Source organism: Lepisma saccharinum, chromosome 3 (genome assembly GCF_977018435.1).
Source record: "Lepisma saccharinum chromosome 3, izLepSacc3.1, whole genome shotgun sequence".
In the NCBI taxonomy this organism is placed as follows: Eukaryota; Metazoa; Arthropoda; class Insecta; order Zygentoma; family Lepismatidae; genus Lepisma; species Lepisma saccharinum.
The window spans coordinates 45,742,049-45,769,558 of NC_139231.1; the positions used below are offsets into that span (position 1 = coordinate 45,742,049).

Genomic DNA, 27,510 nt, shown 5'->3' on the forward strand with positions numbered 1-27,510 from the left:
CGATGCGTGCAATCAGGACAGTGCAGGATGAGTTACCTTGAAGTTAAAACTGGCTTTTTTGCAACACGTGATTCTTTGTAATGAATGCATCCGGATCTTCACTGGCTGCGAGAACTTGATGGTTATTAACATCTTTAACACATAACACTAAAAACAGTAGCATTTTTACCACTTCATATCATAGACAGGTTTTCATTTTTTTGTTCAGCATTTCTGTAGGACAACGATAATATAAGGCTGGGGCATCATAAAATAAGAATTTAAGTAAAAGAAATGAGACTTTTAGGCTCCAGGACATTTTGGGGGATTAATCCCCTACCCGCGCCCCCATACACCAGAGGCATAACTATGAAAAATTATTTGGCACACTGGAAGTTTCAGCGTTTTCTTGGTTACAGTTGTCATATAATAGTGGCTTTACCGTTCCAACTTTTCCAAGCAATGGCAACGCCGCAGGGTCGGGAGAACCGACGCCCCCTGTATGATCAGTCCGCCCCCTTCTAAAGAAGACAAACTAGATCCAAGTTTTCAAGCATAAATATGCGCTTTTGATTGGCATTGTGTATTTTCGTTACTTTACGTCACCACTAATCGCGATGATGAGGATGAGTGATGATTGGGTGAAATTAGAGCCTAAAAAGAAAAAAAACGATCAATACCACCTTCCGGCTGTCTTTAATCCCTAGCCACTCAACCTCATTGCTTTGGTTTATTTTACTTCGCCTTTATGGCACTATTGGCTAATCGTGAAGATGAGGATAGTCATATGCTGAAATTGATGAAAGGACCCATGGCAGGACGGGATTCGAACCCGCAACTCCTTGCGTCGTAGTGCAGTGTGCTAACCACTCTACCTCCAAAACCGGCATGAGATAAATGAAAAGGTGTGTCAGTATTCATATCTTCCAACGTATATGTATCTTATAGGTAGGGACGTGACGTTTTAGTTTTAACGATGCAATATAAACTGGGGAGAACACTTCTGTTCGAAGAGTTTACGTTGAAGTTTGAGAGTTCTGTTATTTCTAGATTAGCTGGTGAAAGTTCGATTCAAAATATATTTTCACGCTTCATTCATTGCAGTTTGGCGGTTTAGTGTATCTTGCATATTTAGTGGCCGATGACATTAAATAGTTTTCAAAATGCATCAAATTTGGTCACTTCTCACAAAGGTGAGCCTTCAATTCATTCTTGTCATTAAAACTAAACTTTGTCTCAATTTTGCAGAACTACAGCAATGCGAAAATCTTAAGCATACAAGAAACCGTGTAAAAGTAACACCGATTTTAAATTAATACCGAATTTTGCCCTGAACAGCGAAAAATAACATCGAAATTAAGAGGAAAATAAAACGTGAACTTCACGTTTCTACCTATAGGATCCAGAAAATATGCACACGCACATAATCAATGGATTCCATTAGGTCAATAACATAATTCAAACTTAGAATTTTCTTTTACGAAAGTAAACACAGGAATAAACATTGTGTGCACATTAAAATACAGTAATTAAACCTCGTCTGTCTCAAGCATCTGTAATTATTCATTTTTCTAACCATCACAATATAAATGTAACTACGGTGAAATAAATCAACTAAGGGAGAAAGCTTTCTGGCGAAACTGTTACGCATGAGTTGGAAGATCACCGATATGGTTGTTGGGCATGCGATATTTTGTCTCTAAGTGAATTTCTCCGATCAGAAGTGACACTCCAGAGTAAATAAATGTCAACCCATTACAGGTAAAATGTAGGATGCAGAATATGGGGGGATTCATGTTCTACTTGTTGAACTGCATTTTATACGCACATACACTTAGCTGTTTTTTGACCATATCTTGACTTTATAAATTTTTGAAGTTTTTCAGGACTTCGAATAATTTTGATCGATTTTTTTAAAATTTTGAGCTAGTGAGTTGAAATTTGACAAAGGGTTGTACAAAATAATATGAACACCCACCTAATATGGTGTGGGACCACCTTTGGCTATGAGTACAGCGTCAATCCTCCTGGGAATGGATGCATACAAATCCTGGATGGTAGTCAATGGGATGCTATACCATTCAACAAGAAACTGCTCCAATTCCTTGAGATTGGCTGGCGGAGGGAAACTGGCCGTACTGTGGTTTCCAATACTGACCACAATGGCTCGATAATATTCAAATCAGGTGATTGTGCAGGCCAGGGAAGATGTGTAAATGCGTCATCGTGATCATCAAACCAATCTTGGACAGTTCCAGCGGTATGAATGTCGGCATTATCATCCTGGAAGATGGTATCCCCTGCTGGGAACAATGCCTGCACCATTGGATGGACATGGTCACCTAAAATGCCTTCATACACCTTGGCAGTTACCCTTCCTTTCAGTGTGACAATAGGGCTCAGTGAATGCCATGAAATGACCACCCACACCATTACACTACAGCCACCATGCTTCATTGTTGGCACCAGGCAGTCTGGATTTTATGCTTCAGCCGGTGTACGCCATACGTAAACACGTCCACTGGCGGGGAATAGTGTAAAGGTTGATTCGTCGGACCACATGACATGTTTCCATTGATGCACCAACTAATCGGGCACCAACAATTTTCCCTCGTTGGTAGTCTGTAAGGTCAGACATAATGGTTGCGCAACACAACACGAAGCCGTTCACAGGCTTCCTGGTGACTATCTTTAACAGAGGGATCATAGGACACGTGTTCCGTGAGTGCCAGTGCAGTCGGCACACAACTCCGAAAATGAGGCTAATCTAATCGGGTGTTCATAATTTTTGTCCAACCCCTGTACATACATACTAAAACTCAATTCCACGGTGCAACAGCCCACAGAGGACCAGGGATTGTCAAGCGACTATTTCATTGGGTTACGCGCGGTCAGCGCATGGTGTTCCATCGCCGCTGCTTCCTGCGTTTCGAGACCGGAGCCCGCTACCATTTATTTTCAAGTAGCTTCCCACTGGGTCAACATGCCATGATACATATGATCAGTCTTGCGTGTTTGCATACATACAGAAGATAGGAAATACCGTTTACGTGCACCCGAAACATAGAAACGTGGATTCAATGAGCAAAACGTTACTAAGAAAAGTTGTTCGTGTTGATACACACTGTAAAATGTATGTCCTTTTTTATATTTTGTACGGCGACACCCTGTGTGTGTGTAATTCTTTGTTCTGCAGGGCTACAATCAGTGGCATACGCTGTATTCAAAACCTGGGCTATTACACAATACCATAGAGTTCAAATCGACAAAATGTGCTTGGGAAGACACATTTCTTTTGACATTTCGAAAAAAAAAAAAAAAAAACTGCTTTCCATACATTTACTCAATTGTTGCACAATCTGGTCTCTTAGTATTTAATCTGGTTCGAATAATTGGGTACCTGCAGATAACTTAGGAAAGCTAAGGCAGCAAGAGCGTGATGCTGACCACATCATTTCCGTAATTCCCCAGATCGTGAATGATGAGAGCCCTTCATCCACATCCTTCTACGTGCCTTCATGGTAAAGTGCAATACGCAGCGAGTAGCTTTACCTTCTTGCATGCACACGCATATGCGAGTACCCTGTAAAAGGATCCTGCTGTAACATACGAGGGTTGTTCAAAAACCAATTATTCCAAGACAATTTTCAATGTGATTAAATTTCAAACTTCGAACACATACACAAAGATGCATTACCTGAAATCATTCTAATGTATCCAAGAATGTTTACTTTGTATGTACTCAAGGACGATGATTGGGGATTAATTTTAGAAACCTTCACACCAAAATGAAAAGTCTTGAGAAGCCTTACCACGTACTCTCTTTCACACTAATAGGTTCTCATCAGGCCCGGTTTTAACTTCTTTGGTCAACCGGTGGTCCTCTCCACGCCGACCCACTCACCCTCCTACAGCTAAAAGTCTGATCTGAACCCGTAAAAAAAAAACCACGCAGGAAAACGACAAATAAGGAACGTCATTTCTTGCAAGTCCGTGAAGAAAATTAACACCCCAACATTGCATAAGAGGAAACAGAGCAACGGAGCGTATATCCTTCCACACGACCACTTGCCAGCTGCCGTTCTACATATAAAGGAAGGAAAGCCGCCAAATGAAGGCTGTACATCGCACAGCGCACGTATCCTCCTTCCAGGGAGGAAACAACTGAAGGTGCTTACTTAGGCAAGCGCCTTGAATTGAAAACAGTGTTGTCACTTTGGACGACCCTTGGTATCGGGTAAGTACAGCTGCACCGGAAGCCCAGTGCTTGTAACCAGTTTTCGTTAACAAAAAAATTCCTATTTCAAAAATTATTCCTCCCAGGGCGCTAATGTCATTTCCCTTACAAATATCCTCTGGACGAAGGAAAAACATTCCCTAGTCGCACCAACTAATTAAATATTCCCTACCATGACGCAAAATTTCCCTTTTCTTAAAAAAAAAATTCGTGCCTTTATACAAAACGTGTATTGAAAATTATAACATGACGTTTATTTAGATATCTTTCAAATTTCGCGAATGTTCCTTTGTTTTTAAAGGCACCAACAAATGGCAAATCAAATTTAATCACCAATTCTCCTTGAGCTTGTCTCCACAGAAACAGAAATAAACGATCCAGCCCCTGCAAAAAAATGTTTCCCTTCTCCCCCCCTCAATTCAGTTGATACTGCTACAAAATTTCTCTCGTGGAAGATGTGAAGGTTTTTCGAGATAATGAGAACTAAACCTACAAACCTTGCCGGAAATACAGCCCAGGACTCAAATACAAGAAAACAGTGATGTTTACTGATTCCTGATAAATAATGAATTGCATTTACACTTCTTCCAGCAAATTTTTTGTTGGTATGTGCATACAGGATGTCGCCGTAAAACAGAGACAAACTTTCACAGATCGTACAGAACTTCTACACCATTTCCTAGTAATATTTTCCCAAGCGATAAAAATTCAAGGTTGCCACTGGAGGTTTTTTTATACTAAAACGACCATATCATTCAGAAACGGTATCATGGCAACCCCTCCCCTCCCCTTTGCAAGCTGAAATTGCCGGATTTATACTTCAAGAAGTACATTTGCTATTTGATTTGTTTGTTTGGGTTCTTGTCTTAAGTCCACTTTACACACGGAGAGACTAATCGGAACTGTACCTACAGTTTAAAGTGGGATCCGAAACACACTGCAACGGGCACGAACCCGGAATCCATTGATTACAAGGCGACGACACAAGTACGCAATCGAGAGCCCCATTTGCTTTTATAGATTGAATGAGGTCTTCTCCGGAGATATTTAACACTCGAGAGGTCTGGCATTGCCTTTAGTGGCTATACTGTCCGTTGAATACTAAAAACATGGTCGCTTTCCGACAAGAAATGTGCTAGTGGCAACCTTGAATGTGTGCCACGTGGTTGCACACATACAGGATAAAAAATGCTGTCTATGGGGTGGATGTATCATTCAGTTTGTCCCAACATCCAATCACTTTTATCATTCATTATCATTGTTCCGATTCACCCCAGAGGTGGAAAATTGATGTAAAATAACCGAAGCTCAAAGAAATAGCTTTCTAGAACGCATACCTTGTTCATAAGTTTCTATTTTGGTTATTTTGCGTAGTTTTGTATCGAGAATCGCTGCGATGATTAGATAAATGCACACACATACGTTATTCAGGATTCGAACCAACGACTCCTGACGTCGTGACCCCATACGCTAACCACTCCGCCACAGAGGCCGGTTTCTCAACCAAGCTGGGACGCAATCGTTTCGACATTTGGAGAATCTGGTACGGCTTGCAAGAGGGAATAAACAAACTCAGTTCCTCAACTGTTCAGTCGGGGAGAAAAAAAAACGTCCGAGAAAAGACATGGAACAAGCTGTCCGTCGCCCCGACAAGCTTGAAATAGCAGAATTAAGCGACGTGGCGGTCCGCCAGACCGTGGCGATTGCGTCCGGTAAACTCAAAACAAATGACGTCAACGCAGGATTCCACAGTAGAGTTCATTGTAGTTAAAGAAAAAAAGGCAACGTCAGCTCGTTTCCGTAAAAATTAACACACGTCTCTTCAAATCGGGACTTCGCTAAGAATCGCATCCTGTTTAGCAGACATGCTATTTCAGCTACGGGGGTGGATGAAGACAACCGTTCAGGGCGCAGTAATATCTAAAACAAATAATTATGCAAGTTCACTAAGACTAGGTGACTGAAATAAAGTTCCTTTCTATTTCGGTGCGTCGCATTTCTACGTATTGGATTAATCGCGACGATGAGAATAAAATGGAAGCTGGGACAAACACTGATGCATCAATGCCTTAACCAGGGTACCAATCTATGACCACCTCGCTATGGAGGCCGCCGATTGTTTATTTTAATTGATTGATTGATTTGGTGTTTTAAGTCCACTTTATGCACAGTAAGGCTAATCGGGACTGGACCCACAGTTTAAAGTGGGATCCGAACCACTATGTGCCTCCACCGGGACGTCCATATCATGTCTTTAAACTGTAGGTCCAGTCCCAATTAGTATTTCTGTGTATAAGTGGACTTAACAACAATAACAAAGATGACAATTAGTTTCGTATAACAATCAAGCATACCAGTCCACCGTGTAGGCTTCAAATGTTAAAGACACCCCGGAGAACCAAAGGACCAGATTTAGCACAGCCTACGTAGACCAAAATGCATCACACTGAATTATTTGTTTCAACTTCAGTCAGTGACACAGCCAGAGGGGAGAGGGCAGTCACTCCCAGCCTCCCTCCAGCAAACACGAAACGTTAGACAAACAAATTATCTTTTTACCCAAATATGCATTTTTGTACGGTACTTTGTGACATATTAAATATGATTGGTCATCATAAAATATTTCAACCCCTCTCGGTTTCCCATTCAATTTCTGACACCGTGCCAGGGATTTCGTATTTTGTTAGGGAGTTATATGACCATAAGGAGAGCTAGGTTCTTTTTATATATAGTCAGCCCTACATTTTGCTATTTTTTCCTGTATTTTTTCCACTACTGTTAAGAATCTGGGTGTGATACTCAACCACCATCTCACCTGGTCAGAGCACGTTAATTCAACTCAGTATCTACGAGGGTCACTATTTATATTTTGAGCCTTGGCAACACTGATTGAAGTTAGGCGCGATTTGACGTTTGCACGGAATCGTCTGGCATTATTGACCATAACGTACTTCAAATGTTTTGTCAATAGCTTCATTTGTGTTGTTTATGTTGCCTTGGAGATTGCGCGACAACAATAAAATGGAATTAACTCGTGAACATTTTCGTGCGATGATGTTTTACGATTTTCGACGTGGATTATCAACACAAGAGTGCATCGATCAACTTACTTCCACATTTGGCGATGAAGCCCCATCCTTTGCCACTGTGAAACGCTGGTATAACGAATTTAATCGTGGCCGCCATTCGCTCACCGACGAGATTCGCGAAGGTCGTCCAAAATCAGTTGTTGTTCAAGAAAACATTGATGCTGTGCAAAAACCTAATACTGCAAGATCGTCATGTGACATACTGTGAGATTGAGGCAACCATAAGCATTAGTTCCACCAGCATATATAAAATATTACATGATCATTTAGCTGTGAGAAAGGTATGTTCTCGTTGGATCCCACACAATTTGACAAAAACTCCAAAAGACGCTCGCGTCAATTGGTGCAAACAAATGGTCAATAAATACAATCGTGGTGCTTCAAAAGACGTATATAAGATTGTAACAGGTGACGAATCATGGATATATGCATATGAGCCGGAACGTAAACAGCAGTCGACTGTATGGGGGTGTCTCAAGATGAACCCAATCCAACAAAAGTTGTTCGCGCTCGAAGCACATCGAAACAAATGGTCGCCTGTTTTTTTTTTTTTTTTTTTTCGGGAAAACTGGTCGTGTGGCAACTGTGCCTTTAGATGAACGTACAACGGTCAACTCTGAATGGTACACAACAATTTGTTTGCCAGAGGTCTTCGGTCAAATACGGAAAACAAACAAACGCCGTCGGATCATTCTTCATCAAGACAATGCCAGGTGTCACACATCTCGTCTAACAACCGACTTTATGAACAGTCAAAAAATCGAATTGATGGGTCATCCGCCGTACAGTCCTGATTTGGCACCCAATGACTTCTTCTTGTTCCCGAATGTCAAGAATAAATTGCGTGGACAACGATTTTCGTCGGCGGAAGACGCCGTTGATGCGTTCAAAAACCATATTATGGAGGTGTCTCAAGAAGATTGGAAAAACTGCTTTGACAAATGGTTCGAACGAATGCAAAAGTGTATTGACCATAAAGGAGAATACTTCGAAAAACAATAAAGCAGTTTTCAATGCCAAATTCCTGTTTTTTCATTGTTAGGCTCAAAATATAAATAGTGACCCTCGTAGAAGAGCTCTCGGTGCATTGCATTCACTCTATCGGCTGAAAAACTTCCTCCCTGAACGCATAAAGATTAAACTGGTCCAGTCTCTTGTCTTTCCAATTATTAACTATTGTGACATTGCTTTCTTGGATGTTAATCACGAGCAAGCTAAACGACTGCAGCGAATCCAAAATGCCTGCATTCGTTCAGTTTTCGATCTAAAATATTCAGAGCATTTGACACCGTACTTTACGAAGGTCGAGTGGCCTGAATTAAACGACAAACGTAATTTTCATAAGTTAATTTTACTCTACAAAATCCTCCAAATAAAAGACCCACAATATCTCTATAACCGATTTCAACATCTTTCTGACTTTCACAGCCGCAACACCAGATCGGGCGAAAGGTCTCTGCTCTCCATTCCACTCCACAAATCCAACTTTTATGCAAATTATTTTACTGTTACCTCAGCAGGCTTTTGGAACAAGTTGCCACCTGAAATTCATGTCTCTTCCTCAATTGTGACCTTCAAAGAAAATGTTAAACGTACACATATTATATAATGAAAATTAAATGTTTGACTTCCCTAATAAAGTGGTGGGTGCAGAGAATGATAGAAGAACGTAAGGCACAAAAATGATTTAACTAAGATGAATTATCGTCTAAGTATACAGTTTTGGACAGTGTTTAAGTAAGTGTAATGTTATGTATTTGCTTGTACATGTATATGTTAAGGGCAAGAACATGTATGCGTGAGTGTGAGTGCCCGTATCTATAGGTTAGATTACCATTCTTGTATGTATTTCTTATTCCTCTGTAATTTTTATATATTTTTTCTTTTTCTTTTTTCAATATTCCACATTCAAAATTTTTTGTAAACATGGTCAAGTGGAAGAAAAGGCTTTACAGCCTTAACTTCACCATGTAAAAGACGACGAAATAAATAAATGTTCTATTATGGGGAAATAAGGGGCCAGAGGTGGTTTATGACCCCCCCCCCCCTCTGGGCACGCTACTGTCCCGTAGGGCTGTTTACATGAAATGGATGTTGGAAACTACATTTGTAGTAAGAATAACTGTGAGGTTTATGACATGAAATAGTGAAATAATTTCTTTACCATATAAGGGGCAAGACGGTATTTGGGTTATAAAATATAAAGTTTCAAGCGGAACACCATGTACATTATCTATGGTAGAACAGTGGGAAAACTGAGAAACATGGAAATATTCCAATTTTAAAAACTGTGTTCTGTGTCCTATTCATGTGTGTGGTTCTCTTTCATTCATTTCATGCAATCACCTTCATTGTCGCGATTGAACAAAAGTGACAAAACAGCGACGTTATTATTATTATTGATTTGCTTTATTTTACTTCCGTTTTTGTGCCACTTTTGGCTAATTTGCGAAGATGGGGATGAGTGATGATTTGATGAAATTGATGAATGGAGACTCACATGCCCAGGCCGGGATTCGAACCCAGGACCACTAAAACAGCGACGTAAAATAAACAATTATACAAATGTAATAATTATATTTACTGTCATGGATAACACGCTAGTAAAGTTTTAATATGTTTATCCCTCTTGTTCCACATTTCTCAGTTTGTCCACTCTTCTCGCCCCAAATGTGGCACAATTATTTTTTTGCTACTCCAAATTAGTACCATGAGATATCCTGGATTTTTTCCAATAAATATTTTACTTGGATTACTGCAAAATATGTCAATTATTTTCAAAACTCTAAATTACGGTCATATTGTTTTATGTACATTACGTATATAGATTTGAAACACGATATATTTTACAGGATAAAGTAAATTTCGTTCTTCATACGGTTTCTGTTGCAGCACCAAACGAAAAGTTTTCCCATTTTTAAGGGTTCTCGACATGAAGTGTATATCTCTGTGAACCTTAAGGTGCTCCCTCAATCAGTAACAAGTAATAAATGCTTATAACTGCACGCTGAAGGCAAAATAACAAATAATATTTTTTTTTACATATTAATGCAGCTTATTATTATTATTATTATTTGCTTACCTCATCCTCGTCATTCGTTGATGCGAACGATGTGGAGGCGGTCGCCTCAAACACTGCCTCCGCCATCACCTTATCACTGTCACAGCACTAACGCTCAAACCGATGACAAGCTCGCGCTGCCATACTCGATCGGCGGACACCAGGTTCAATGCCAGAACGGACACCAAAAAACACAGGATGCACGGTCTCTTCAAGACACTGGACGAAACGACTTCGATGACATGTTTCGCCGAACACTTAATACGCCTTGCACCTGTTCCGGGCGATAGCAGACCGACGATCTTGCAAAGCGAGAGCCTAGCGACACAGATGTTTTGGTCTAGGACAGTTATAAACTTAGTTCCGCAGCTACTGCGGATCGGTTCGATGTTACGTCTGCGAACGGAACAAGGGCTAGTGGATTCTCGTAGCAGACGTGCGGACAAAACACTGGCGATAGGCTTCAATGAATGACACTACGAACCGAGACGATGTTTACGTCTGAAGGAGGGAACAAGCTACCGGTGAACACTGCGCAAATGGTAGCTAAGCGCGATCGATACGCCGCCCGTGTTATCCCCGGCTACTTTGCACACTCCCCTTCTCCGGCACATTCCAATCTCGACTGTATACGTGCTCGCGTTTGTTATTCTGTCGCGCACACGTGCGTGCTTGGGAGACATGCGCGCGCTTAGGTTGACATTACTTCATGCACACGCACGTTTGTCGGAGACGCTCCTGCCGCCACGGCTGACAAGATTGCGGAAGTGTCATTTCGCGATATCAAACGGTAGTTCAAGAATGAAAATATTCGGGATGTAATTTCAGATTCACGTTGTACACGGTGGGGAGCCGGGCGCGTAGGCAAAAGGGGCGCCGAACGAGTAAACATTAGAAAAAGAATGGAACACTAAATACTGCGGCGAAATATATATATATATATATATATATATATATATATATATATATATATATATATATTAATATAAGTTTGCAAAGATTCTTGTTCGATTCACTCGCAATGGACTGCATGTTGGCGTTGGTCAGAATTTTGTTTTGCTGTTTCCCACTCGACAAGCCACCTAGTTCTGTTGTTATTATTTTTTAAAAAAATAAAGGTCACATGTAACTATTGTCGGAATCAAACAGAAGGAAATTTAAGTCTATACTGTCATCAATCATTCTCTGTGGTATGGAAGAAATGCCTCTCAAGAGACAAGCTCATCTACTGGATTTTAGAGTAGAATCTGGAGATACTGGTAATCTTTTGATAGATCATCTCATCACAAAACACAAAAAGAAAAAGACACATTGCGAACCCTAGAAGAGCACATTGATTTATGTGGGGAAGTAATTCCTTCAGAACAAGGACGTATTTAAAAGGGGTCTAGGGGGTCCGGATCTCCCCCTCAAAAGACTCACTGATTACTAAAAATAATGAAAATTGTGAAGTAATAAAATAACTAAAATTACATAATGACAATATACTTGTTGTTTAATCGAGAGTTATTTATTGGAACGCAATGACAGTACCAAAGAAGATTTATGCAAAATCTATTACTACTAATAATAATATATAAAATATTACCAGTAACTTTACTTTTCTTCAACTGGATCTATCCTTTTTTTGATATTCAATTCTTTATCTATTTGACATTAATTTCCTTGCCGGGCAGTTTTTTTTGTTGTTTTTTCCTTCAAATTTTGCCGACCTTAGCAATACGCAAGCTTGATAATGAATACGTGCTGTTATATCACTATCCTTATACCGTCTTTTTACTCATTCATGTAATAAAAAATTAATATTAATTTGAATATTTAATTAATTTCACATAATTATAATTACTTTAATTTAAACATTATTATTATTATTTTGAGACACTAGGTTCGGACCCCCCCCCAAAAAAAATATATTTCTAGATTCAGAAGTTGTTTATAAATTGATTTGATTTAGTTTATTTTACTTCGCGTTTTGTGCCTCTTGGCTAATTTGCGAAGATGGGGATGAGTGATGATATTGATGAATGGACATTCACAAACAACCAAGCCCGGCCGGGATTCGAACCCGGGACCCTTAGCGTCGCAGCGCGATGTGCTAACCACTCGGCTACAGGGTCGGGCAGTTGTTTATAAAATACAGATTTCTTATTTTTCGGTTAAGCAGACGAATCTGCAGATATTGGAGGGATAGAGCAGTTGTCAGTTGTGTAACAGGTGTGCGTCATGGTTTGAGTTTTTGTTTTGCGTCCACTTCATGCACAGATAGGCTAAATGGAACTGGACCTACAGTTTAAAGTGGGATCCAAACCACCATGTGCCTCCACCGGGTATCGAACCCAGGACCCATTGATTACCGTGACATATTCTCTCACGTTATCTCGTTTACCTCCCGGAAACCAGCTTCTTTCATATATATATATATAATTGCCAGCAAAATTGAAGTTGCCTGACTTCTGTTTTTGTTTTACTTGCTTTCCTGCTTGGTATTTTTATTTCTATTATATTTTATTAATCTATTTATCTATCTATATATATATATTGATGTACGAACGCCTGGAGCAATTTCAACCAAACTTGGTACATGTATCACTTGCAATCTGGAAATAATATTTTGGGGTAAGACACCCCTGGCACCCCTAGGGGTGGGGTGGAAAGTGGTGACATGTAAAAATAATCGAGAACCACAGATATTAAATTCCGCACAAACAGACATCCGTGACTATGAAATCCACACAACGATAGTGTTTCTCGGGTTGTCTGAAAGAAAGAAGTAAAGAAAGAAAAACATTCAGGCTGTGTTGCGAATGGAATCCATAGTTTTCGTTACACTCCCAATGTGGTTCAACTCTAAGTTCATCACCTATCGGCATGGGGGGTGAGAGGGGGTGAAAAATAAAATGCCACAAATTACCTAGATTAGTGTCGAATCCATAGTTTTCGGAGTCGCTAAGCTAATTGGTGACATTCACGATCACATTTAAAATTAGTTACATTTTACACTATAGTTAGAATTCATTATTTTCCTGTCTAATACAAGATTGGGATAAATAAATACCCGGGCAATGCCAGGTAATCAGATAGCATAAAATAAATATATACAATAATAAGAATTGTTGTGGTAAACCAGGTCAGATATTCAGAATGCGCCACTGACTAATAGCAGAAGTCTCATACCTTTGTTGTCGTCAGAAAAAAAAAAAACAATCATGTTGAAAGCAAATTACTCTACAGTGATGGTGCCAGAGAAAACGCCACTCTGTCATCTATGCATATAACAAAGAAAATTATCTAAGAATGTTCTTTTAGTCCAAATACAAGGGCGTATCCAGGGGGTCCGGACACCCTCCTTTCCCAAATTCCCATCTTCTTATTGAAAATTCATATTTTCCGATGAGACGTTTGATATTGCAGGTATAGAAAATTCTCTGTGTATGCACGGTTTGTGGATTCTGAAAATAACATCCACCAAAATGTTTTTTTTAGTTTCACACTGGGTTGCGACATATCATCTGAAAATCTGACTTCAGTGAGAAACTGTTTTGGTACAGTAAGTGAAGTTTGTGATTTCTTTAGAAATAATACATGCAGAGATGAGACAGGGGTTTATCCAGGATTTTTCCCTTGGGGAGGGGGGAAGTGTTGCTGGAAACTTTTTGGGGGTGCAAGTTTGGAAATGTTAAGTGCATATTTTGGACAGTTTTTTAACAGTTCACCCTAATTCAATTTGTTCATAGATGTTTCCAGAGATTAACCCCCCCCCCTTTCCTTCCCTTCACGTAACATTTCAGGAGAAAAATATGTCAAATGCAGGAAAAGATGGAAAATAGATTTTTGTGATAATGTTAACATTTCAAATATTGCTTTCCAATAATGGTCAGTACTTGATTTAATCAATCGTTTGATAAAACACAAGACATGACATTGAAAAACACAAAATGTAAACATATTATTACTAGGAATAATTTCATGCAATTCTTAAGCTAGTTATAAAGAAATTAGGAACATTTGCACAATATTTTTTAACTGTATTTGTATGTTTCTTGTTGTAGGCGTAACTCTTGAATTCATTTTGGGAGTGCCCAATTAATCGATGAAATATCAGCGCATGGGTGTGTGCGTGCTGTCTGTCTGAAGTAGTAGTAATAATGTATTGAATCTTGAATAAATCATCATATTGCGAGCGAAGCGAGCAAGAAAATTTTTAGAACTATTTCTTTGCAAACTGATTAAGCATATTATTAATTAAACATATGAATAGTGGCCTCCCCGATGGTACAGTGTAGTTGTCGCCTTGTAATCAAGGGGTCCTGGGTTCGATACCCGGTGGAGGCATATAGTGGTTCGGATCCTACTTTAAACTGTAGGTCCAGTCCCGATTAACCTATCTGTGCATTAAATTGGACATAAAACACCAACTCAATCAATATAATTTTAATAGTTCTATGTAGCGAGTGAGTTCCAAATTCTCCTGGTGTTTTCAAATCTCTGTTTAAATGATGATTCACAAACTGAAATAAAGTAATGAAAGTCTCTATATATTTAGAGCATGGCCATGAATACTTTAAAATATAGTGGGAAGTTGGGATGAACGTTTGGTATTGCTTTTGAACATCGGTCAAGGAATTTCATATTGAAGTCTTATACTCTTACAAAACTTTGGAAAATATGCTTGGCACTGGCTTTCTAATACTGAATGAGAGAATCCAGGGAATTAGGAGTCATGTGCCTCTTTGCCTTAAATGAAAACTAAATAACATGTGCAAATAAATGCATGGCATGTTAACTGCAAAGGGAAGGCAAGGAATTTTCACTTCTAAATAGAGGTAATGCTTTATTTTGAATTATTTAAAAATTGAATAGCCTTTGTTTCACTTTCCAACACAAAGAGCACAATGAATCAAACAAAACATTTTCTCTTCACGTTTTCCAGCAGTCAGTGGCAAACGTCGTTATGACCCCCGCTGGTGCACCTATGGTCAGATATAAATTTGGAACTTTATGTAAATTAAATTTCTTTTTATGCTTAATTCCTTATACTTCCTTTGCTTCGTCTGAAAAGTTGGAAAAAATTAAATATGTTATTGTTGTCAGGGAACCGACTAGATAAAAAGAGGAAGACAATTTTTACTAAATCTATATCTTTGCAACTGACAATAACTTTAATTTAATAGGGTGCCAGTAATTTCACAGGGCACCACGACGTTAGCACTTTTCTATTCTTATCTGTTTTGCTTGTTCAGCACCCCATTTGTCCTTAGCGCTCAGGCAACCAGCCGATGTGGACCCCCGCCCCCTTTTGCAACTCTCTTTCTAATATGTATATAATTTCCTTTACAAAGGTAAGAACTCTTGTAGAGCCACAAAAATGGTCACATACATCAACTATGGTAGTGAATGAATCACTTCGGTTCTTCATGAAATACTTGCCGTTTTATATTGAATACTCTTGTCAGTAAATTTGGGAGGGTGTGGGGGGGGGGTGTTAGGGGTGTGTGGATAAATCACTGAGGTGAAATACTAAAAACAAATATATTGCATTATGTACCAGACAGTAAAAACATACTATTGTCAGTGTGTGAAACTCGATTTCTGGAAAAACATGACTCACTTGATATTTTTGTTAAATGTCTTCAACCTTTGTAAGTTACGTTGAGCTGTCCGAGTGAACCATCCCAAGCAAGTGATCTTCTAGCGGCAGTTGAAAAGGGGACTTCCTTAATTGTACTCTTTATCTGAGAAAAGTTTTGCAGTTTCACTGTACAGTTGCCAAAGTATTTAGAACCCTCATCACAATTTAGCCTCTGCTCTTTCTTACCCAAGAGACGTCACAGAACTGTTTCAGAGACTTTGGGAGATTTCAGATGAGATCAACCAAATATTTCAAAATGCTTCTGAGAAGCTTCAACAGACATTCAATTCTGAAATTACGATTCCAAAAATAACAAAAGAAAGAAAGAAAACGAGATAACTTTTTTCCGGTCATCGGCAGATGTGGCGATGACTTAGCAAAATAATAGAAATACTGCATTTTGAATATTCTAGAGAAGAAGTGAAAAATAAGTCAGAATATTCTCAAATTTGTGCGAAATAAGCCAAGCGACACCATGCAACGGTTAGAAATGCACAAGGGATTCGCTAAGTTTAGCCCATTGGAATGAGAGCACAGTACTATTCCCCATGGCCAACACTCGCTCTACGTTTCGTATTGAAGGCAATGGTATTCGCTGGCCCAAGTCAGGCCCAGGTCATCGCTGAAAATGTGCGAATCTGTCTACCTGCTCAGAAGACAACCGCTTCAAAGTTCTGGTCATAAAAGGCCTTTTTTTCAGCTCCCATGTTTACGGTAGGGTTTCTCTGACGTCATCAGGATTAAAAATTTTCCGAGTGCTATTTCCATCATTGTATTTCCATCATGCAATGGAATGATCTAATACAAGCAATTAGTGATGTGAGCGATTTTTTTAAAAAAATAAACTGAAAAATCAGACTTTCTTTCAATTATGTTAGATGAACCATCTAACGTTAACAACTCAATTGCCAACTGTCTTGAGATCTGTGCATAAGGAGGAGGGTTTATTGGTTTTACTGATGCAAGTACCGATTGTATATCTGACGGATTTGTTCATGTAAAAATTGTCAATAAGTAGAAACAGGAGGATAAATTATTATTGCTCAAACTTACGATGGGTCAGCAACACATTGCTACGCTCAAGTATAGATTTAGTGCTGTCCCAGGGAATGAATGAAATGCCAATGTATGTATCCACTTTGACACACAAGAACGTTAAGAGAAAACCATCCCATCCTTTTCACAACCCAGGTGGTGTTAATAAATCACGCTTAGTTAACACAGTTGAACAGTACAGGGAGCCAATAATTGACTTTTTTCTAATACATATTTGATGACAACTGAAATGGACCGGGCAGGTGTGCACAGCGTATGGATTTGTGCACTTTTTGCAATGCTTTCAAACAATATTTTTACTGAAGACATTTTCTCCTTTGATGAAAAGTTTCACTCGGGTTATCGACCAGGTGAGTTGTGGAGCAAGCTTTTGAGAGCTAACTTCACTCTCATCTTCATGGTGATGTTAGCTATTGAAAGCTTGGAATATTTTTGGCATTTACCGAGAAGAAACACTGTGCCCCCGCCCCCTCTTCCAGGTTGGAAAGATCGACCCTGACCAGTGGCGGCGATTGGGTTCCAAAACTAGGGGGGGAAAGGTGCAAAAACTGGTGGGGCAAGGACAATTTACTTTCCCTTGGTAGATAAAGTTTAGCATAGCGTGGAATCAAAAGTGGCAAAAAGTGGGGGGGAAGGAACTGCTCCCCCTAATTGCCGCCACTGACCCTGACGTTTGACAAGTCTTGCGGTGACTACGTAAAAATGTCACGCTTTGCCACTGCTTTTTTCCTACTATTATAGAGGAGGGACGTGCCATTGGCCTTGGGGGATGGACACCCCTACCCCTGGATGGACCCCCCAAAATTTTATTTCTGGATACGCCCCTGTCCAAATATACATTTTTGTACATGTTTTAGGTGTATTTTAAATGTGACTATCACCAGAAATATTTGCACCTTTGCACTAATTTATTTGTAGTGCTGTTAATGTACTTTAACCTTATATTAGGCCTGACCTGTTGTCCACAGAAAAATATTGGTATGCATTAATAAAAATGCTTTGATATTGAAAGTGACTATTCAATTAATCAGCAGCTGATATTTTCCACAGATATCTCATCGGATATGCAAAATGGTATGCACAATGCTGAAGAAATTTTTAAGGCTGAGCCAATACCACTTTGAACAGATACTGATACTCTCACCGATACCAATACTTGTAAAATTTGATTTTAAAATAATAAAGGATAGCTACCAACACAACACAACACATTCCTTTAATGACATTAAATAACTCCCAAATTATTCTCATGTTGCATTATAATACTTTAAAATGCATTGTAACATTTGGTATTTTCTTATGTGAACTTCTCTGTAGGCCCAGAAGATGTGAAGAAATAGGTTTTTGAAATGTTGCAAGACTTTTTAACATGATAATTTTAAAAAAAAATGTGGCTTGTGTCTCTTCTTCAATTTCATGTAAACACTATTCGTTAGCCAAGACGAAGATGGAGGGACAACATTGAGATGGACCTAAGAGAAATCGGTAGGGATGGAAAAGAGTATATAGATCTTGCTGAAGATAGGGAAAGATGGGAGGCCTATGTTGCTGCAGCCATGAACCTTCGGGTTTAAGAAGGCTAGGGAGTTAGTTAGTTAGTTACTATTCGTTCTTGTAGTTTGGATTCCAATGGATGTTACGCTCTTGGCGTACATACTTAAATGTTATTTATACCACGGCTACAGATATCTTAATCTCAGGGGATAGGTTCTTTATTCGAGAATTCCAGTTAAGAAAGCGTTTTATAGCCGAGAGGATATAGTTAAATGCAGATATATATTCTGAAAAACTATACACAATACAGAGAAAATATATAGCGAAGCTTGTATATACATTGAAATATATGCTGATTCCAAATTTAAGTCTGTTATATTCTTCTTGAAAGGAAATCTTCTACTTCTATCTTCTCGTAATTTCTGGAAAAGGCTTCTTCTTTTCTTCCTTTTATTTTGGAAAACACTTCTTCTTCTTTCTGTTTTTGGAAGACTACTACTTCTTTTTCTTCCTTCTATTTAGGGAAAAGGCTTCTTCTTCTTTTTCTTCTTCTAATTTATTTCTTCCCTTTTAAATCGTAATCTTATTTATTACATACATGCACTCGCTTTCCCCGCTTCTTTGGCAAACAATACAAGCTATACTTATAGAAAGATTTGATTTGATTTGATTTAGTTTATTTTACTTCGCGTTTTGTGCCTCTTGGCTAATTTGCGAAGATGGGGATGAGTGATGAAATGATGAAATTGATGAATGGACATTCACAACCAAGCCCGACCGGGATTCGAACCCAGGACCCTTGGCATCGCAGCGCGATGTGCTAACCACTCGGCCACAGGGTCGGGCACTTATAGAAAGTGTAGGGTCGTCTAAACTGACAGTAGTGCCACCTCCTATGTAACGAACAAAAGGGGAATAGCCCAAGATCGCTAACAGCAAGCGCTGCCTATGGTCCAGTGAGTCTAATACGAGAAGCGCAACCGTAAGTGCTTCAGGGCATCTAATTGAACACAGCGCCACCGAGGGACGGACAAATACAAAAGGTGACAATGTTCTCCTCGTCAGAGGATCAAAAAGGAGAGAGATACATTTCTGAATTCATTTGCTCACTTATTAACTTTCCTGATTATTTCATATATGAGCATATTCTTAATTATCTTAATTGGCTATATACAACATTTTATTCACTCCTTCTATATTTTTTATACTCCTCCTTTATATATTTTGCATTTACTATAATATATATCATCGCTCTTCTCCGCTCCTAGTTTCTACAATGAACTCTGCTCTTCTTTACATGGCATGCTGCTTTCTATCGTCGCTTTCGGGAAACATTTCTTTCTTGCATTTTTCATTGTGTCATCGGAACTGGAACGTGACACAATATCCCCCTCCTTGAGGATGAAAATTTCTCTATTTCCACTTTATCTACATCTCATTTGACTCTTTCCGTTGGCTCTCATTTCTACTGCCTATATACCTTTTCACTTTCTCTGTGCAATTATATCTCCTGGCATGCAGCATTTTTCCTCATCTCTCTACTTTCTATTTTCGTTTCTAGATATCTTATCACCACGTTCCGGAAATGTTCGTGACCTCTCAAGTTATTTTTAAGTACAAAATATAATTCTTCAATAGTTCATCTCCTGCAAGTCTGCTTGTCTAATATCTCCAAGATAGTCTTTACCTGACGATGTCCTGCCAAAATAGTAATTTTCGTTTCACCCTTTTCTTTTTTCAGCAATCTCTCTACAGATTATCAGTTAGCTCAGATTTTTCCGTTTCAAAGAACTCTCTTTCTTCTCTAAGTTGACCATCTAAGTGTTTCCATCAGCTACAATAATTCTTCACATCAGCCTTAATTTCATATCAGCATGTATCTAGATATATTTATTTTCTGGGAATACAACAGATTCTTTTTTAACTTCTGGGATTACAACCCAATTTCGGAATACAACCGATTTTTCTTTATCTTCTGGGATTACAACCCATTTCTTTTGCACTTTTCTAAATACACGATGACTTTTAATCGTCTAAGCTTACAAAGAATTCATTTTACTGATACTATTCGATCTTCTTTAATATTGTCTTCTCCTTTTTCCTGAGAGTTTTCTTCATAATTAACTTCCTTCTGTGCTTAACTGTTCTATCTTCTTCGTTCTTCTGTTCGTACAATTGAAAAGTTGATTTCCATTTTCCATATTACTTTCTTTGGCATCTTTCCTTTTACAGGTTTGATCTTTAACTATCGGTCTCATTGTTCAATGGAGTGGTGACATATATTAGCACTCATTATTCTTTCTTAAGATATCACTTGCAGAATAGATTTTCCTCCAACGATGGCTATCATATAAATATCTTTTTACAGGAACTAACATTACAGAACCAAAATTTTCTTCTTTCAAATAGATCATTAATATTTACTTAAACTAATAATTCCACGAATTTTTCTTCTGCTGAACTGGAACTTTTTTACACAACTTTAATAATTCTAGAAACATTTGCTTGCCAGTCTATATAAATCATAACATCTCCTTCCTTTGCACTATTCAGTCTTATTTGTTTCTTCCGATTCTTTCAAATACTCGTTGCTTCTCATCATCTTGTTTTCTTTTTCTCTTCCTCCTTTTCTTTTTCTTTTCAAGATCCTTCTTCTTCCTCTTCCAACTTTCTTTCAGTAAAGAAATTACTTTCATTTCTCTCTTCTTCCAATCTGGTTTCTGCCAAGACTTCTTCTGTTCTCCATCTTCATCAAATGCATGCTCTCCTTGTCTTTTCCGTCTTGTCTTCTTCTTCCTTCTCTTTGGCGAAGTAGCATCAAAATCTATTTGATCTATGTCGACCCTTTTTAGCATATTATTAACTTCCTTCAGGTTCTTTTCAATTTTTAATTTCTTTATCTTCTTCTTCTTCCATGTCTTTACGTGAATATATCTAAATCTCATTTTACTTTTCTTCCTTCTTTGTTTACATCTTCAGTTAGGCGTATGCTTTCTTTCTTCCTCAGTCAGAGACTCGTCACTGGAACTTTCTTCTTTCGTCTTCATTTCGACATGGATTTCTTCATTACTGTATTGAAAACTAAATTTTTCATCCATTTCTATTCCTCTGTCTTCTTCTTCTATTTTCTTATCTGTCTCTTATTTGTTTACTTCGCTTAACTTTATAGCGTCTTCTTCTATCTTGCTGTCATGCTCGTCATTGGAACTTTCCTTTTTCATCTTCCAACTTCTATCTCCTATAAGGACCTTCGCTTCCTCTATCTTGTCTTAGTTTTCTTCTATTCTGGAAACATCTACTTCTGTCTTGCTGTCATTTTCTTCTGTTCTTGAAACAGCTACTTCTGTGTGAGAATCACTTTCCCCAATTTTCCTTTCCGGACTTTCATTTGTTTGTTCATTTTCTTCTCTAATCTCTGAAACCTCATCATCGTTTCTTCTATTCATATCTAAACTCGTACTCTCGATCGACAGCATTGTTTCCTCTATTTTGCTTTCAAGCGACTTTCTATTTCCTTTACACGTTTCATTCAATCTCAAGAACATCTCATGGGTTTCGGACCTCGAGGCTTCCAATTCCCTGCTGTTTTCCTCGAGCCTTTCTTCCATCTTTTTATTACTTTCTTCTAACTTTCTACCATTCTCTTTCAATTCTCTACTATTTTCATCTATCTTTTCTTTGAGTTTTCTATTATTCTCATTAAACTTTCTTTCTAATCTTCTGCTATTTTCTTCCATCTGTGTTTTTAATTCTCTATTATTCTCTTTTGCTTCTCTGCTATTCTCTTTTAATTCTCTTTCTAATCTTCTGCTATTTTCTTCCATCTGCATCGATAACTTCAGGAACATTTCTATCATGTTCACATCTTCAGTCTTCTTTAGTTTTTCCTTCATTTTCTCTTCTTCATTTTCCCTTTTCTTCTCTTCTTCTTTTTCTTTTGTCCCTTCTTCCTTGTAATTTTTGCATACGTAATCTCCTCTTTCACTTATTCCTATGTATTTTTCTCTTCTTATCTTCTCACATAACCAATGTTTCATTTCTTTGCATGAGCTGCATAGGATAGTTTCTTCCTTATTTCCCTCTTTTCCACAGCAGTTTAATATTTCCTTTCTGTCTTCCATTTCCTCCATTATAGTTTCTCTGTTCTCGCCTTCAATTTTATTTTCTTCCTCCATTTTGGCTTTCTTCCTTTTTCGCTTTCTTATTCACAATTCTGCTAGCCGCAATGTTGGTCGCCACTATGCTACGCTCTTGGGGTACATACTTAAATGTTATTTATACCACAGCTACAGATATCTTAATCTCAGGGGATAGGTTCTTTATTCGAGAATTCCAATTAAGAAAGCATTTTATAGCCAAGAGGATATAGTTAAATGTGGATCTATATTCTGAAAAACTATACACAATACAGAGAAAATATATAGCGAAGCTTGTATATACATTGAAATATATGCTGATTCCAAATTTAAGTCGGTTATATTCTTCTTGAAAGGAAATCATCTTCTTCTTTCTTCTCGTAATTTCTGGAAAAGGCTTCTTCTTCCTTCCTATCTTTGATTTGGAAAAAGGCTTCTTCTTCTTTTCTTCCTTCTATTTTGGAAAATAATTCTTCATCTTTCTTTCTCTCTGTTTTTGGAAAATACTTCTTCTTTTTCTTCCTTCTATTTTGGGAAAAGGCTTCTTCTTCTTCTTTTCCTTCTTCTAATTTATTGCTTCCCTTTCAAATCGTAATCTTATTTATTACATATATGTGCTCGCTTTCCCCGCTTCTTTGGCAAACAATACAAGCTATACTTATAGAAAGAGTAGGGTCGTCTAAACTGACAGTAATGCCACTTCCTATGTAACGACCAAAAGGGGAATAGCCCAGGATCGCTAACAGCAAGCGCTGCCTATGGTCCAGTGAGTCTAATAAGAAGCGCAACCGTAAGTGCTTCGGGTCATCTAATTGAACACAGCGCCACCGAGTGACGGACAAATACAAAAGGTGACAATGTTCTCCTTATCAGAGGATCAAAAAGGAGAGCGATACATTTCTGAATTCATTTGCTCACTTATTAACTTTCCTGATTATTTCATATATGAGCATATTCTTAATTATCTTAATTGGCTATATACAACATTTTATTCACTCCTTCTATAATTTTTATACTCTTCCTTTATATATTTTGCATTTACTATAATATATATCATCGCTCTTCTCTGCTCCTAGTTTCTACAATGAACTCTGCTCTTCTTTATATGGTGTGCTGCCATCTATCGTCGCTTTCAGGAAACATTTCTTTCTTGCATTTTTCATTGTGTCGTCGGAACTGGCACGTGACATGGAGAGGGAGAAAAGTGACATAAAAATATATGCAAATACAGTTATTAAAATAATGCCTCTTTATACTATGCTGTCCATCATTCTCTGTCATTGCAAGAAGTGAAGAGTACAAGAAGAAATTGTTGAATCCACAATCCTCCCTCCCTGCTTGAATGTTTAAAACAAAAACAGATTCCTCAGCTTCATCTGTCTTTCCTACGAACTCTGCAATCATCTGGCCCACAAACAGCCCAGCATGGTAGCTATGCTGGTCCACCTTTCTTACCCCACAAATGTGCGAGCAGGAATTGGAAGTTAATGATTTATTTTTATTTCCACAGCCTTTACCAGGTAGTTATACGCATTCGAGAAGTTTGGGCACAGCTTTCCCTTTACCCATGCCTTTGATCTTGTCAATCATCTGCTTCTCAGGAGGGTGGAGATTTGTTTAGTAATTCTCCGAAAAACTACATGCAGAACTTCTTCCAATCTGCCACAAGGAAGAGTGAATGAACTTTTGAAAAGGACGAATATTGCTCTTGCCCTTGGTTCTAGTGACTGGAAAACAATGGTATTGGTAGGAAAAATTGCAACTAATACTTGCCGATACAGACTCCGACTAGAAATTCTATGAATCTGTAACCAGTGGTGTATTCTCCCAAGTACCTGTAAACAAACTTTTTACATATATTTTTATACATTTAGCTATAAGGGCATGAGGGAAGATTTCCACGAGGCTCTCCTATCTGCAGCAGCAGCAGCGAGCACTGTTGCCAACTTATCTCTTTTGAAACCAGATCTGGCTCTTTTGTGCACTCATTTGGTTGTGAACTGTGGCACTTGCTTCTTGTGTAAACTATTAAAGCAAGCTTCTAAACTAGAATTGAAGTAAATTATTTAAAGAACTTAAATAATGGTCTATGTTAGCCACTGACTGTTCTTCATCTGACAACCAGATTTCTTCCCTGATTGTACGCATGAAGAGCGAAGAAGTGGGCGAGTGACTATTTAACAACATGCAGCCTGCGTGATCAGTTCCACCGCTGCAAACAGTATTGGCAGAAGAACACTGCTTGTTCCTTCCTCATTCTGTGTCATGCTTTGCAGAGGCAGTGCTGCTACACAAAACAAAATTTCCCTTGTTGAAGGTGAATCCAGATCCAAATTTAGGTAAAAAGGGAAATTTTATGAAAAATGTAGAAATTGCATGAACATTCGAAGTTGTCAGACTTCGATTTTTGTTGTTTCACTTGCATACCTGGATTGGTGTTTTATTACTATTACATACACAATAAATAAAGAATAGTTACAATAAACCAGGTCAAATTTTCAGAATACGCCACTGTGTGTAACTGAGGACAAAACAGGAATTCATAATTCATCACAAAATTTATGCTGTGTTTTTAATGACTATTAAATCATACTGTAAGAAAGATTACACTGGTCAACAAAAAAAAAAAATTTTTTCTGGCATGGACTTTTCCAACTGTTTTAGACTAATTTCAGTGTGCTGATTCCAAATCTGATCTCAGATTTGCTCTATCACATCTCATTTGTATGTTGGTGGTCTTAAACTTTTGGTAGGGACTGTACATCTGTGTGTGCCTAATCTTCATTAAAAAAACTTGGTGTTCTGGTCATGATGAAATTTTAATATGGTGCAGGCAGAAAGGAACACAATTCCTAATTTTCGGATTTTTAAAATGTCAAAAAACAGTTCCTATCAATTTTGTGAAACAATATTTCTTAGTATTGGATAGTCCTATAAATACTATTGGTTTCGTTTTGAAGCTCATTGTATTTGCTTTTAAAATCCATTAGCATTGTCAGTTCACATTGCGAAACAGCTCTTATGCAGATTTTTATTGAATGGAGTAAAGATGTACATGGAACATGGCAGCACTGGACACAGCAATGTCCATTGAACAGTGGAAACTGCAGGGTGTCACTGCGAGTCAGTGCGTGCAGTGTTGCTGTGTTGCCAACAGTAGCATTTGAAGATGTTGACACTTAATCATATTTTCATTCTACATGATGTCTCATTAACTCTGGAGCCATAGGAGAAAAAACATACAATTACAGAATCTGTTCAAAATGTCTGCCGTTGTGTTTCACACACAGATGAAGGTGAACTATCCACTCCACCAGCATTTTATGGATCACAGCCAGGAAATTTGTAACATGCCTGTGCAATGCATTCTTTAAAATGGAGAATGCCCTGAATTCTGACCTCATACACCACTGCTTTCAAATGGCACCACAAATAAAAATCGAGTAAATTGAGTGGGTTGCTTGGTGGTAATGCAACTTTTCCTCAGCATTTAATCCAATGTTTGGGAAAGTGTGTGTTAGGGTAAGAGATGGAAATATGAGAAACTCCTCTGGGTCAAGAATTACAAGACACCCTGTAGAGTACCCTTGTAAATAGAGCTGTGACAACTAATACTTCATCTTGTGGAGTCTGTATTTTCATTAATCCTGTCCCATCATTGGGTGCCAAAAGCAGATTTTATGATTCAATGGCAGTATTTTATTGTTCTGATTCTCATGTGTCAACTTACGCATGTTTTAAAGCAAAACTTCATTTGCATGATATGGCATAGTTGCAATGGAATACAGACATACTAATATACTGAATAACTTTAAATTGTAAACTGAAGCATCAGTATCATTGGGAATTTGTACGAGTATCACTTCTCTCTGACTGCAAAAGATGGGACTAGTTTGAGAAGACAAATCTACATGCGAAAGGGGAGTTGGATAGAAACTTGGGTAAATCAATACTGTAGGTTTCAGGTCAGTTAGTTGTTTGGAAGCATTCAGTTGTTTTGTTTATTACCGTTTATATTGTTGTGTTTGTTATGGCTGTTACAGTTCATAACATGCCCTGCTAACATATTTTTGCTGGCGATGTTACTATGTGTGAAACTTCAAAGTTTTATGACCAGTAGACGATTTTCATGAAACCTGGTTCCCATATCCATTCTACTTGCAGCCATGACACATATTTTGCCATTGGACTCATTCAGTGCATCTGTACTTGCTGACTGCAGTATCAGTATCGATTCAGTCCTAATTAAAAAAAAAAAAAAACAAGTAAAAAAAAATTTTAAAAACTGTACTCACCTCACTGTAAGTTACAGGATTCACAGCACTAGAAGAATGGAATGTAGACGAATCAAGAAGTTCTTGACTTTGGCTACGTAATTTGGCACTTCTGGATAAGCGATTACATAGAGTCACCACACGTAGAGACAACTACAAAGAATGAGGAAAAAGCTACTTAATTGAGTAAATTTGAATTTTAGTTAGCAAGTGGTAAAAAGGATAGAAAACTACTTATTTCTTGGAAAATATATACATATTTTCATGTAAATATTTACTGATTGACTAGTTATAGCAGACAGAAAATGGCGAAAAGTTTCAGCAGAGCTTAAATAATATAATAAACCCATTACAATGAGTTAAAGTGAGAACAGGAGACGAAATGACAGAAGGCTGTGAAATTGGAAGAGGAGTACGACAAGGATGCTGCCTATCGCCTACTTTGTTTAATATCTATTTACAAGATATAGTGAAAAATTGTTTCCAGGGAACAGGAGGTGTCAAATTGGGAGGAAGAAGAATAAACTGCATAAGATTTGCTGATGACATGGCATT

The 27,510-nt window shown here is 38.1% G+C and overlaps 1 protein-coding gene across 4 annotated transcripts in view; it reads right to left on the reverse strand.

Moving 5' to 3' along the window:
* Positions 1-27,510, reverse strand: part of LOC145985010 (death-associated protein kinase 1-like) — a 189,528-nt gene that overhangs the window by 89,683 nt on the left and 72,335 nt on the right. For all 4 annotated transcript variants that reach the window (XM_083118499.1, XM_083118501.1, XM_083118498.1 and 1 more), the window contains exon 9: positions 26,977-27,108. In XM_083118499.1, coding sequence (XP_082974625.1) covers positions 26,977-27,108 — 132 coding nt within the window. The remainder of the gene's footprint in view (positions 1-26,976; positions 27,109-27,510) is intronic.